Consider the following 13,971-nt stretch of genomic DNA (forward strand, 5'->3'; position numbering starts at 1 on the left):
CCAAAAATAAAATAAATAAAACAAATTTTTAGTTTTACTGAGCTCTGACCGCCACAGCAAGTCAGCTCTACCCACCACCAGAGCCTCACATCAAGCCTCTTAGATAGCCTCAACCACCAGAGGGCAGACAGCAGAAGCAAGAAAAACTATAATCCTGCAGCCTGTGGACCAAAAACCACAGTTACAGAAAGATAGACAAGATGAAAAGGCAGAGGGCTATGTACCAGATGAAGGAACAGGATAAAACCCCAGAAAAACAACTAAATGAAGTGGAGATAGGCAACCTTCCAGAAAAAGAATTCAGAATAATGATAGTGAAGATGATCCAGGACCTCGGAAAAAGAATGGAGGCAAAGATGGAGAAGATGCAAGAAATGATTAACAAAGACCTAGAAGAATTAAAGAACAAATACCTAGAAGAATTAAAGAACAAACAAACAGAGAAGACCAATACAATAACTGAAATGAAAACTACACTAGAAGGAATCAATAGCAGAATAACTGAGGCAGAAGAACGGATAAGTGACCTGGAAGACAGAATGGTGGAATTCACTGCTGCGGAACCGACTAAAGAAAAAAGAATGAAAAGAAATGAAGACAGCCTAAGAGACCTCTGGGACAACATTAAACACAACAACATTCGCATTATAGGGGTCCCAGAAGGAGAAGAGAGACAGAAAGGACCAGAGAAAATATTTGAAGAGATTATAGTCGAAAACTTCCCTAACATGGGAAAGGAAATAGCCACCCAAGTCCAGGAAGCGCAGAGAGTCCCATACAGGATAAACCCAAGGAGAAACACGCCGAGACACATAGTAATCAAAGTGGCAAAAATTAAAGACAGAAAAATTATTGAAAGCAGCAAGGGAAAAACGACAAATAACATACAAGGGAACTCCCAGAAGGTTAACAGCTGATTTCTCAGCAGAAACTCTGCAAGCCAGAAGGGAGTGGCATGATATACTTAAAGTGATGAAAGGGAAGAACCTACAACCAAGATTACTCTACCCGGCAAGGATCTCATTTAGATTTGATGGAGAAATCAAAAGCTTTACAGACAAGCAAAAGCTAAGAGAATTCAGCACCACCAAACCAGCTCTACAACAAATGCTAAAGGAACTTCTCTAAGTGGGAAACACAAGAGAAGAAAAGGACCTACAAAAACAAACCCAAAACAATTAAGAAAATGGTCATAGGAACATACATATCGATAATTACCTTAAACGTGAATGGATTAAATGCCCCAACCAAAAGACATAGACTGGCTGAATGGACACAAAAACAAGACCCATATATATGCTGTCTACAAGAGACCCACTTTAGACCTAGGGACACATACAGACTAAAAGTGAGGGGATGGAAAAAGATATTCCATGCAAATGGAAATCAAAAGAAAGCTGGAGTAGCTATACTCATATCAGATAAAATAGACTTTAAAATAAAGAATGTTACAAGAGACAAGGAAGGACACTACATAATGATCAAGGGATCAATCCAAGAAGAAGATATAACAATTATAAATATATATGCACCCAACATAGGAGCACCTCAATACATAAGGCAACTGCTAACAGCTATAAAAGAGGAAATTGACAGTAACACAATCATAGTGGGGGGCTTTAACACCTCACTTACACCAATGGACAGATCATCCAAAATGAAAATAAATAAGGAAACACAAGCTTTAAATGACACAATAGACCACATAGATTTAATTGATATATATAGGACATTCCATCCAAAAACAGATTACACGTTCTTCTCAAGTGCGCATGGAACATTCTCCAGGATAGATCACATCTTGGGTCACAAATCAAGCCTCAGTAAATTTAAGAAAATTGAAATCATATCAAGCATCTTTTCTGACCACAACGCTATGAGATTAGAAATGAATTATGGGGAAAAAAACGTAAAAAAGACAAACACATGGAGGCTAAACAATATGTTACTAAATAACCAAGAGATCACTGAAGAAATCAAAGAGGAAATAAAAAAATACCTAGAGACAAATGACAATGAAAACACGACGACCCAAAACCTATGGGATGCAGCGAAAGCAGTTCTAAGAGGGAAGTTTATAGCTATACAAGCCTACCTAAAGAAATAAGAAAAATCTCAAGTAAACAATCTAACCTTACACCTAAAGAAACTAGAGAAAGAAGAACAAACAAAACCCAAAGTTAGCAGAAGGAAAGAAATCATAAAGATCAGAGCAGAAATAAATGAAATAGAAACAAAGAAAACGACAGCAAAGATCAATAAAACTAAAAGCTGGTTCTTTGAGAAGATAAACAAAATTGATAAACCATTAGCCAGACTCATCAAGAAAAAGAGGGAGAGGACTCAAATCAATAAAATTAGAAATGAAAAAGGAGAGGTTACAACAGACACCGCAGAAATACAAAGCCTCCTAAGAGACTACTACAAGCAACTCTATGCCAATAAAATGGACAACCGGGAAGAAATGGACAAATTCTTAGAAAGGTATAAACTTCCAAGACTGAACCAGGAAGAAACAGAAAATATGAACAGACCAATCACAAGTAATGAAATTGAAACTGTGATTAAAAATCTTCCAACAAACAAAAGTCCAGGACCAGATGGCTTCAGAGGTGAATTCTACCAAACATTTAGAGAAGAGCTAACACCTATCCTCAAACTCTTCCAAAAAATTGCAGAGGAAGGAACACTCCCAAACTCGTTCTATGAGGCCATCATCACCCTGATACCAAAACCAGACAAAGACACTACAAAAAAAGAAAATTACAGACCAATATCACTGATGAATATAGATGCAAAAATCCTCAACAAAATACTAGCAAACAGAATCCAACAACACATTAAAAGGATCATACACCACGATCAAGTGGGATTTATCCCAGGGATGCAAGGATTCTTCAATATACGCAAATCAATCAATGTGATACACCATATTAACAAATTGAAGAATAAAAACCATATGATCATCTCAATAGATGCAGAAAAAGCTTTTGACAAAATTCAACACCCATTTATGATAAAAACTCTCCAGAAAGTGGGCATAGAGGGAACCTACCTCAACATAATAAAGGCCATATATGACAAACCCACAGCAAACATCATTCTCAATGGTGAAAAACTGAAAGCATTTCCTCTAAGATCAGGAACGAGACAAGGATGTCCACTCTCACCACTATTATTCAACATAGTTCTGGAAGTCCTAGCCACGGCAATCAGAGAAGAAAAAGAAATAAAAGGAATACAAATTGGAAAAGAAGAAGTAAAACTGTCACTGTTTGCAGATGACATGATACTATACATAGAGAATCCTAAAACTGCCGCCAGAAAACTGCTAGAGCATAATTAATGAATATGGTAAAGTTGCAGGATACAAAATTAATGCACAGAAATCTCTTGCATTCCTATACACTAATGATGAAAAATCTGAAAGAGAAATTATGGAAACACTCCCATTTACCATTGCAACAAAAAGAATAAAATACCTAGGAATAAACCTACCTAGGGAGACAAAAGACCTGTATGCAGAAAACTATAAGACACTGATGAAAGAAATTAAAGATGATACCAACAGATGGAGAGATATACCATGTTCTTGGATTGGAAGAATCAACATTGTGAAAATGAGTATACTACCCAAAGCAATCTACAGATTCAATGCAATCCCTATCAAATTACCAATGGCATTTTTTACGGAGCTAGAACAAATCATCTTAAAATTTGTATGGAGACACAAAAGACCCCGAATAGCCAAAGCAGTCTTGAGGGAAAAAAATGGAGCTGGAGGAATCAGACTCCCTGACTTCAGACTATACTACAAAGCTACAGTAATCAAGACAATATGGTACTGGCACAAAAACAGAAACATAGATCAATGGAACAAGATAGAAAGCCCAGAGATTAACCCATGCACCTATGGTCAACTAATCTATGACAAAGGAGGCAAAGATATACAATGGAGAAAAGACAGTCTCTTCAATAAGTGGTGCTGGGAAAACTGGACAGCTACATGTAAAAGAATGAAATTAGAATACTCCCTAACACCATACACAAAAATAAACTCAAAATGGATTCGAGACCTAAATATAAGACTGGACACTATAAAACTCTTAGAGGAAAACATAGGAAGAACACTCTTTGACATAAATCACAGCAAGATCTTTTTTGATCCATCTCCTAGAGTAATGGAAATAAAAACAAAAATAAACAAATGGGACTTAATGAAACTTCAAAGCTTTTGCACAGCAAAGGAAACCATAAACAAGACGAAAAGACAACCCTCAGAATGGGAGAAAATATTTGCAAACGAATCAACAGACAAAGGATTAATCTCCAAAATATATAAACAGCTCATTCAGCTCAATATTAAAGAAACAAACACCCCAATCCAAAAATGGGCAGAAGACCTAAATAGACATTTCTCCAAAGAAGACATACAGATGGCCACGAAGCACATGAAAAGCTGCTCAACATCACTAATTATTAGAGAAATGCAAATCAAAACTACAATGAGGTATCACCTCACTCCTGTTAGAATGGGCATCATCAGAAAATCTACAAACAACAAATGCTGGAGAGGGTGTGGAGAAAAGGGAACCCTCTTGCACTGTTGGTGGGAATGTAAATTGATACAGCCACTATGGAGAACAATATGGAGGTTCCTTAGAAAACTAAAAATAGAATTACCATATGACCCAGCAATCCCACTACTGGGCATATACCCAGAGAAAACCGTAATTCAAAAAGACACATGCCCCCGAATGTTCATTGCAGCACTATTTACAATAGCCAGGTCATGGAAGCAACCTAAATGCCCATCAACAGACGAATGGATAAAGAAGTTGTGGTACATATATACAATGGAATATTACTCAGCCATAAAAAGGAACGAAACTGAGTCATTTGTTGAGAAGTGGATGGATCTAGAGACTGTCATACAGAGTGAAGTAAGTCAGAAAGAGAAAAACAAATATCGTATATTAATGCATGTATGTGGAACCTAGAAAAATGGTACAGATGAGCCGGTTTGCAGGGCAGAAGTTGAGACAGAGATGTAGAGAATGGACATATGGACACCAAGGGGGGAAAACTGCAGTGGGGTGGGGATGGTGGTGTGCTGAATTGGGGGATTGCGATTGACATGTATACACTGATGTGTATAAAAGTGATGCCTAATAAGAACCTGCAGTATAAAAAAACAAACAAACAAAACAACTAATACTAAACTTTCATTGGGTTATTTGTATGGAAATATGTTAATATAAATGTTTCAGACATTACGTGAAATTTCTAAAAATCTTATATTTGTATTTGTATGGAAATATGTATGGAAATATGTTAATATAAATGTTTCAGACATTACATGAAATTTCTAAAAATCTTATATTTGTATTTGTATGGAAATATGTATGGAAATATGTTAATATAAATGCTTCAGACATTACATGAAATTTCTAAAAATCAAAAAAAAAAAAAAAAACAAATTTTTAAAAAATTTTAAAAGTTATAAAAATTCACTTCCAAACCCCAAATCATGCAGAATTTATCCATATTTTCTTCTGGAAGTTATATAGTTTTATATTTTACATTTAAGGCTATGATCCATTTCGCTTTTTTTTTTTTTTTTTTTTTTAATAAGGTGCAGTTTATGTCAAGGTTCATTTTGTTGTGCATGGACATCCAATTTTTCCAGCACCATTTGCTGAAAGGATTATCCTTTACGGAATCACCTTTTCACCTTGTCCAAACTCAGTTGACTCTAACTGTGTGGGTATATTTCTGGGCTCTGTTCTGTTCTACTGAACTATGTGTCTATCCTTCTGTCAATACCATACTATCTTAATCACTGTAGCTTTACAATAAGCATTAAAATCATATAATATGAATCTTCCAATTTTGTTCTTTGCAGAATTGTTTTGGCTATCTTAGGTCCTTTGACTTTCCACACAAATTTTAGAATCAGCTTGTCAATATCTACCAAAAATCTTGAGATTTTGATTGGGGTTGTTTTGAACCCATAGAACAAACTGGGGAGAACTTAACAGTAAATTAACAACACTGAGTCTTCTAATCCATGAACACTGTACCTCTCCCCAATTAAGCTGATCTCTGATTTCAAGTGTTTTGTAGTTCTCAGGATATAGGTCCTGCACATACTGTTAGATTGACATCTAAGTATTCCTTTTATTTTTAGTTTTTTTAGTGCTATTGTAAATGGCATATTTTAAATTTTATTTTAGATTCCAGTTCATTGCTGGTATACATAAATATGATTTTCTTCTTTTTTTTAAAATAAATTTATTTATTTATTTATTTATTATTTTTAGCTGTGTTGGGTCTTTGTTTCTGTGCGAGGGCTTTCTCTAGTTGTGGCGAGTGGGGGCCACTCTTCATTGCGGTGCGCAGGCCTCTCACTATCATGGCCTCTCTTGTTGCGGAGCACAGGCTCCAGATGCGCAGGCTCAGTAGTTGTGGCTCACGGGCCCAGTTGCTCCGCGGCATGTGGGATCTTCCCAGACCAGGGCTCGAACCCGTGTCCCCTGCATTGGCAGGCAGATTCTCAACCACTGCGCCACCAGGGAAGCCCCTGATTTTCTTTTGTATATTGACCTTGTTTCCTGCCACCTTTCTAAGATTCACTTATTAATTCTAGGTGCTCTTTTTGTCGATTCTTTGGGATTTTCTACAGAGTTAATCATATTGTCCATGAATAGAGCCAGTTTTATTTGTTCCTTCCCATTTGTGTGCTTTTTTTCTTTTGAGGTAGCTAGGAATCCAGTACCATGTTGAATAGGAGAAGTGAGGGTATCCTTCCCTTGTTACTGATTTGAGGGAAAAAGCATTCATTGTCTAATCATTAACTATATTAGCTGTAGGGTTTTTTGTAGATGGTCTATTATTTTACCTGTATATTTTAAGTTGAACCTTCTCCCATTCCTCATTTTTTTCTGTCTGTATTAAAATGCTAACTCCCAGGACGATGGCAAATCTTATTTTTTTCAGTGTATATCCATATCTCTATCAATAATAGTATCTGCCCACTACCCATCCTCCAACAACAAAAAAGGTACACATGGGGCTTCCCTGGTGGCGCAGTGGTTGAGAATCTGCCTGCCAATGCAGGGGACACGGGTTCGAGCCCTGGTCTGGGAAGATCCCACATGCCGCAGAGCAACTAGGCCCGCGAGCCACAATTACTGAGCCTGCGCGTCTGGAACCTGTGCTCCGCAACAAGAGAGGCCGTGATAATGAGAGGCCTGCGCACCGTGATGAAGAGTGGCCCCCACTTGCCGCAACTAGAGAAAGCCCTCGCACAGAAACGAAGACCCAACACAGCCATAAATTAATTAATTAATTAATTAATTTTTTAAAAAAGTTAAAAAAAAAAAAGTACACGTTTTCATAATAAGCTTTAAATTTGTTTTTTTCTTAAAATATGTGTTTTTTATTCAATTAAGCATATTTCATACCATTTTATTTCAAGTCTGTCTTTTGAAAAATGGAATCTTGTTACTTGACCATTTAAATTAAGAGTTGTATATATGGAACAAGCATTGGTGTTTGCCATCATTCAAACTACTGTTGTCCCACAGAGCATTTCTGAATGTCCAGAAAAAATAATTTCAACCTTTCTGAAATGTTCAGGAACAGCCTAGGACTTTGCGGCCGTTTTCGGAGGCTGGAACTCTCCTGCTTCAAATTTTTCTTTGAATTTTAAGTAGTCTCTTCTTTTATCAAAATATTTTATCTGTTGAGAAAAAAGGGTCTGAGATAAGGGCAAGCTATGCAGCTTAAACAAAAGCACAGATTTAAATGTAACTAATTATTCAATATAAATCATATAAGTGGCCTAATTTATATTTTAGAACCATTTTGAATCAGTGCATCTTATGTATAAGAGTCTCTAAAGAGAGTATAGGCCAGTGAGTCCTAACCCTTTTTGGGTTACTGACCGTGTTGAGAATTTGTGCACCTTCTCAAGAAGTATATCTGTGCTTACACATGTGAAATGCACTATGCAAGTTCAGAGTCCATAGGACTCTCAGGTCATAAGACTTCATGATTTAAAGACACTGTACAAGTTTTTCCTGTCAACTGTAAGTTCAACAAGTTTTGTAATTCACTAGCCATCATATTTGTATTAAGTTTATCTTATCCAGAAACATACATTTAAGGAGATAGACACATAGTTAAAAATTATTTAAAAAAAAAATTATATTCATGAACTATGAATAAGTAAATTGATGGTAAAACTTTAATACACTAAGTATTTCATTTTATTATTTCTGTTTACATCCTCCTCTTGCCATAGGGAATTTGGAGTATCTTAAAGCCCCATATCCTGAAACAGTAAAATCACAGAAGTAGAAAATCAAGGCCAACCACCAAATCCTCATAGCATCTGCATCTGAGCTGCTTTGCAGACAAGACAAAGGCATGACACCACACACGTTTTCACTGTCAGAACAGAAAAGCTTTTCTTAGGATTTAATTCTTAAATATTTCAGTAGAGCCCGAGTTAAGAATGTAAAACTGTGCCTGCCCTGTCTCAAGCTGGGATAAGAGACTCAGATAAAGCCAGCTACAAAGTTAACGTTCCTCTGCAGGACACACCGCAGCCAGACACTGTCCTAAGAGACCCCTTTGAGTGACTACTGCTTTTTTTTTTTTTTTTTTTGGCTGTGTTCGGTCTTCGTTGCTGCGCGCGGGCTTTCTCTAGTTGCGGCGAGCAAGGTCTACTCTTCGTTGCAGTGCGCGGGCTTCTCATTGCAGTGGCTTCTCTTGTTGCGGAGCACGGGCTCTAGGCGTGCGGGCTTTAGGAGCTGTGGCACGCAGGCTCAGTAGTTGTGGCTCGTGGGCTCTAGAGCGCAGGCTCAGTAGTTGTGGCGCATGGGCTTAGCTGCTCCGCGGCATGTGGGATCTTCCCGGACCAGGGCTCAAACCTGTGTCCCCTGCATTGGCAGGTGGATTCTTAACCACTGCGCCACCAGGGAAGTCCCTACTGCTTTCTTATGCACCAAGAAACTTTGTTCTCTAAAATCGAACTATCAGAAATTTGCTCTTTGAAGTTCTTTCGGTAAGAATGAAACACCCCACTTTTCCCTGGGGGATCTGATAGGCACTTTGACAAAAAGCAGCAGTCTTGATTTCCAGCTCAGCTGCAGGACTTCACATAAGGATTTCTGAGCATGACGACATGGCAGCATTTATCTTTGTGGAAAATAAGACCCTGGGTCCACTTCTCAGTCCAGAGGTGACGACCTGCTTATACACAGCCCGGCTTTGCTCTGAGCCTATCAAAGCACCACTTCATTTCAGTTTCACCTGAACTCCACCCTTCCCCAAACCCTCTGACAGCTCCTTTCCCTTGGTTGGTGAGACGCCCACAGCAGCGCCGGTGCGTGGGGCTCCCTGGTTAGAGCACGTTAATAAATCTCACTGTCAGACTCCGCACCCCTGGTGTCCTTAGGCTGACTGAGCTGGGACGGGTGTTGTATGTAAGGGGCACCAGACGAAGAAGTGCACGATGCTCTTAACGTTTCTGTGGCAAATCAAGAGATCTTTGCATCTCTTGTCACATCTCCGACTGCCTAAATGACAATGCCATTTAGTGGTCCTACTTAGACTTCAGTCGCAACTTGTCGGGAACTCAGCTCCTCTCCAGACATGTCTCCCCTCCCGTCACCTATTTCAGTGACTGCATCACTGTCCAACCAAATGCTCCGATCTCCTTCCCCCTCTCGATCGCGACAGTACAGGCCCACGTCATTTCTCACCTGGATTGTTGTAACAGCTCTTTACCTGGTTTCTCTACCCTCCTTCATCCATCCGTCACACCACTGCCAAGGATAATCTTTTTGAAATTCCAATTTGATCATGGCACTGCTTGTTTAAAGGTCTTTCAAGGTATCCCTACTGCCTTCAAGGTCAACATCCACAATTCCTCAGTAAGACAAATCAGGTCATTCATGGCTTAATCTCTGCCCATCTGTCTATCTTCTGGGTTTACCACCAGACCCTGAAATGCAACCCGTCCAGAGCTACCCCATTTCCTGAACGTGCTGATTTCTCATGCATCTTGCTTCCATGCCTTTGCATATACCGTACTCTCTGCTTGAAAAGCTCTGCTCCATAGTCTTTTCCATTCAACTAACAGTTGAGGGCCCTCGACATGCAGCACCTCAAAGAGGCTAATGTCCGAAAGGCTAATACGTCAACAAGCGTTTCTTGAGAAGCACTGTGTATGCGTAATGCTAGTGTCCTCTAAGCCATTAGATGAGATGCAGGATAGTAGCATGAATGCCAAAATACTGGAATTTCTGAGACATTTCAAAGGTTCACAGGGAAAAGACAGGATCTGAAACTGATGTTAGGATCAAATATCTTGGCTGTCCAGTTGCTCTATTTGTGGAAGACTGCGTTGGATGATGCTACAATGACAGACCTGATCCCTGCTCCTTCCTTAGTTACGAACCAATAGGAGACTTTAAATCGGGCCATTATACAAGGCCGACTGATGCGTGCTATAAAAGGGATAAGCCAAGGGGCAGAGAAGAGTAATTTGGTTTTGTGACAGCACAGTTTTATGGCATACTTATTATGTAAGAAATGTTTATTTTTAGTGTTTTATCATAGAAGTGTTCATTGTGAATCTCTATTTGGTGGTTTTATTTTTATCTTTATTCTCTGGCTGTGACTTCAGCTAAGTAAAAGAATACAAACTTTGCAATCTACTTTCAAATGCCCTCTCTACTACTTTGCTGGTTAGCCGATCTTGAACAAATTATTTCACCTTTCTGAGCCTTAGTTTCTATTATGTAAAAGAGATACAATAGTACCCCACAAGACTGAATGAAAATTAAAGCTAATGAAAACACAATTTCTCACACAGAATGCACTCAGAGAGTACTCCCATCACTTCTCCCTCTGTCTCCTTCCCCACCTTCTTACACAAATCTCTGTAAATATCTTTCGTTTCTATTCTATGGCCACTGGGTATGACTCCTGAGTAGAGACCACGGGTGAAAAGGGAGCAAAGGCCTGAGGGCGCAGGCTGGGAAAGGGAGCTCGGTTACAGACTAAGAATAGTCTGCAAGGCTTCCCTGGTGGCACAGTGGTTGAGAATCTGCCTGCTAATGCAGGGGACACGGGTTCGAGCCCTGGTCCGGGAAGATCCCACGTGCCGCGGAGCAACTAGGCCCGTGAGCCACAACTACTGAGCCTGCACGTCTGGAGCCTGTGCTCCACAACAAGAGAGGCCGCGATGGTGAGAGGCCCACGCACCGCGATGAAGAGTGGCCCCCACTTGCCGCAACTAGAGAAAGCCCTCGCACAGAAACAAAGACCCAACATAGCCAAAAATAAATAAATAAATAAATAAATAAATAAATAAATAAATAAATAAAATAAAAAAATAGTCTGCAGAAGACAACGGTTTTCCACGGGGGCGTGGCTGTCACTGTCAGATGCGGCAGCAGTTATTTTGATTGCTTTGCTCTACTGCTCCCTTCTTTGTTGGAGTCACCTATAACTTTGTAGGTTGCTGTCAGTTTCTCTAACAGTGTTCACACCATAACTCTTGGGTGGTTCAGTATCCATGTGGTTGATCCTCCCAGTACCCTGGCCTCTCAGGTCCTTGACCTCTTTCTTCAATGATCTTGTCCTCCAACCTACCTTACTGCCAGGATCAAAGCCTAGTCCTCGTCCTTACCAACAGATACAGCCCTGCCCTCATCTCAATTCCGAGCATCCCATTCTCCAGTCCCAAGAGTGAGAAGGCAAGTTATTTCAATGCTCTGGGCTTCAGCTGCCTCCTCTGGAAATTGACGGCAACACCGCCCATCTCAAAGGGTACTGATGAAGGAGCGTCATGGCACTCACGCCGGGGCACTTACTGAGCTCAGTGATGTTAGTTCCCTTTTCCAACCCCTCCCATTCTAAGGACTGGCAATACAGAGCAGGAGCGCATGTCGGCGAGGCACCTGGAGCAGCTGGTGGCAGAATCCACCATATGATCGTTTTGTTTCTTCCACTTTCTAAACTCCTTTGTATTTGTATTTTGGGTATATGACCATATGATTTTGGGTGGGCAACTGGGAATGCTTTATTTCTGATAGCAGCTCTAGGCCAATGAATTTGCTAACTCTTGCCCAAGATTAAATACTATCCCTTCAGTAGAGCCGAGAGAAATCTACCAATTTAGAAGGTTGGAATTTTTTGGTTAGTGTGCGTATGTTTTGCTTTTCAATCACCTTTAAAGTGTCAGGTGACATTTTCCAAAGGTGTGCCTGCTATGTACATAAAACAAGCCTGGATTACGAGACAAGGTTTTCTCTGCTGCTCACGGAAACCGCTCATTTGACACGCCTCAAACAGTACCTCATTTCATAGCCCACCACTCACCGTAAGCTCTATGTATTTTGACAGCAAACAGAAACACGTCCCAGTGTGACTTACCCACTGCTGGGGACAACTTGATTCAAATGAGCTTCTTAACTTCTTGCACTGAGAAGCGTCCTCTGTGTTTTCATCTAAACACTTCCAGTACTCATCCCGGGCTCCCCAGCAAGCCTGCCTTTCTTTCATAGATGGGGCTGCCATTCCTAGTGGGCTCAAGCTGTAAACCAAAATATGTGATATTAACAAGGAACTTGTAATTCGAGAGAAGGTAAGCCAAAGAAAAAATACTGTTGTTCCCTCCAAACCCCCTTTTTTTTAAAGTTATGCCTCCGGATTTTAACGATGCGACTGAAACTAATCAGTTCTATTACATTAACGGTATCGTAAGAGCACTCGCTTTTGACGCTTATCCCTTACACCATGTAATTTGCTCCACTGCTGGAGTGGCAGCTTGGTCTCAGAAAGCCGGAGTTAGAATTACGGCTCTCACACGGTCTGTCACTTAAGACACTTCATTTATTCTCTCGAGCCTGTTTCCCCATCAGTAAAACAGGGGAGCGGTGCCCATTTTACGAGGTTGCTGTTCGAACCAAAGTGCTATACAAATAAATGCACGAGGGCAAAATCACCAGGCAGGACAAGGAGTGCTGCTCTGTCTTGCAGAAGAGGAGCCCGAGACTCGCGGAAAGTCAGCGACCTCCGGGGTCCGTACCCTCCCCGGCGCGCCCCGCCAGCCCCGCCAGCAAGCCCACCTCTCCGCCCGCCCAGAACCAGGCTCCCTTCGGCGCCGACGGGAGGAGAGTCACGCAGCCCAACAACCGAGAAAAAAGGGCGCGGGGCCGAGGACTGGCGCCGCACTGTCGCCTCGCCCGCTTGAGCTCAAGCGGCGTAGACCCCCCACCCCCTCAAGGAAACAATTCACGCGGCGAATGCACTGGCCTTGGAATGATCCTTACGGGCTACCGTTCGCTGTTCCAGGGGGGCGGGACTTCCTGTTCCGTTCCCTTACCTGTCCCAGGGACTTCCGGGCCTGCTCGGGCGAGGGAGGCGGGTTCTGGGGGCGTGGAGATGGAGAGTGGGTGGGATCTGGTCACTCCTCAGAGCGGTCTTGGCTTTGTTAACGTCTCGGTGCCTCTCTCCCTGCAGTTTTTCGTGATTTTAACGAACTGTGCTTCTTTCATGAATCTAAATTTCTGCATATATCTCGCCAAGCGCCGTCTTAAAGCTTAACGTGCGAGCCCTGCCGGAAACGGCGGCTTTGTGTGGAAGTTGGCACCTGAGATGAGAGCAGGACGAAAAGTTAACGTGCCGCGCAGGCTTAACTCCTCGCTTTTTAAATTAAAAGAAAAAAAGAAAAAGAAAAAGGAACGGTCCCAGAAAGAGGCGGGTGACGCCCCAGGACACATGGCAAATAAGTGACTGAGCTGAGAACCCAGGGCACCAAGCTCCCAGTTTCCCGATTCAGATTTGATCCTGTTACATTTACCAACATTATCACCTTTCCCTGGCTTGAACCCTTGCGGCTTTCTTCTGTAGATGAACGAGATCCTTTTAGTTGGTATTTGGAGACATCTA

The 13,971-nt window shown here is 41.1% G+C and overlaps 1 protein-coding gene across 2 annotated transcripts; it reads right to left on the reverse strand.

The window, feature by feature from the left end:
• Nucleotides 1-5,146: 5,146 nt before the first annotated feature.
• On the reverse strand, nucleotides 5,147-13,401 carry COA6 (cytochrome c oxidase assembly factor 6). 2 transcript variants are annotated; one of them, XM_082423044.1, is made up of 3 exons: nucleotides 13,336-13,401; nucleotides 12,454-12,613; nucleotides 5,147-7,744 (listed from the first exon to the last, which is right to left on the reverse strand). In XM_082423044.1, the coding sequence occupies exons 2-3, from the start codon at nucleotides 12,595-12,597 to the stop codon at nucleotides 7,649-7,651; spliced, it is 240 nt and encodes a 79-aa protein (XP_082279170.1). In that variant the 5' UTR covers nucleotides 12,598-12,613; nucleotides 13,336-13,401; the 3' UTR covers nucleotides 5,147-7,648. The 2 variants fall into 2 exon arrangements, with proteins under 2 accessions (XP_082279170.1, XP_082279169.1); XM_082423043.1 differs by lacking the exon at nucleotides 13,336-13,401 and adding an exon at nucleotides 13,149-13,329.
• Nucleotides 13,402-13,971: the final 570 nt, after the last annotated feature.

This window comes from Balaenoptera physalus, assembly GCF_965194825.1.
Source record: "Balaenoptera physalus genome assembly, chromosome: 14".
Classification (NCBI taxonomy): Eukaryota; Metazoa; Chordata; class Mammalia; order Artiodactyla; family Balaenopteridae; genus Balaenoptera; species Balaenoptera physalus.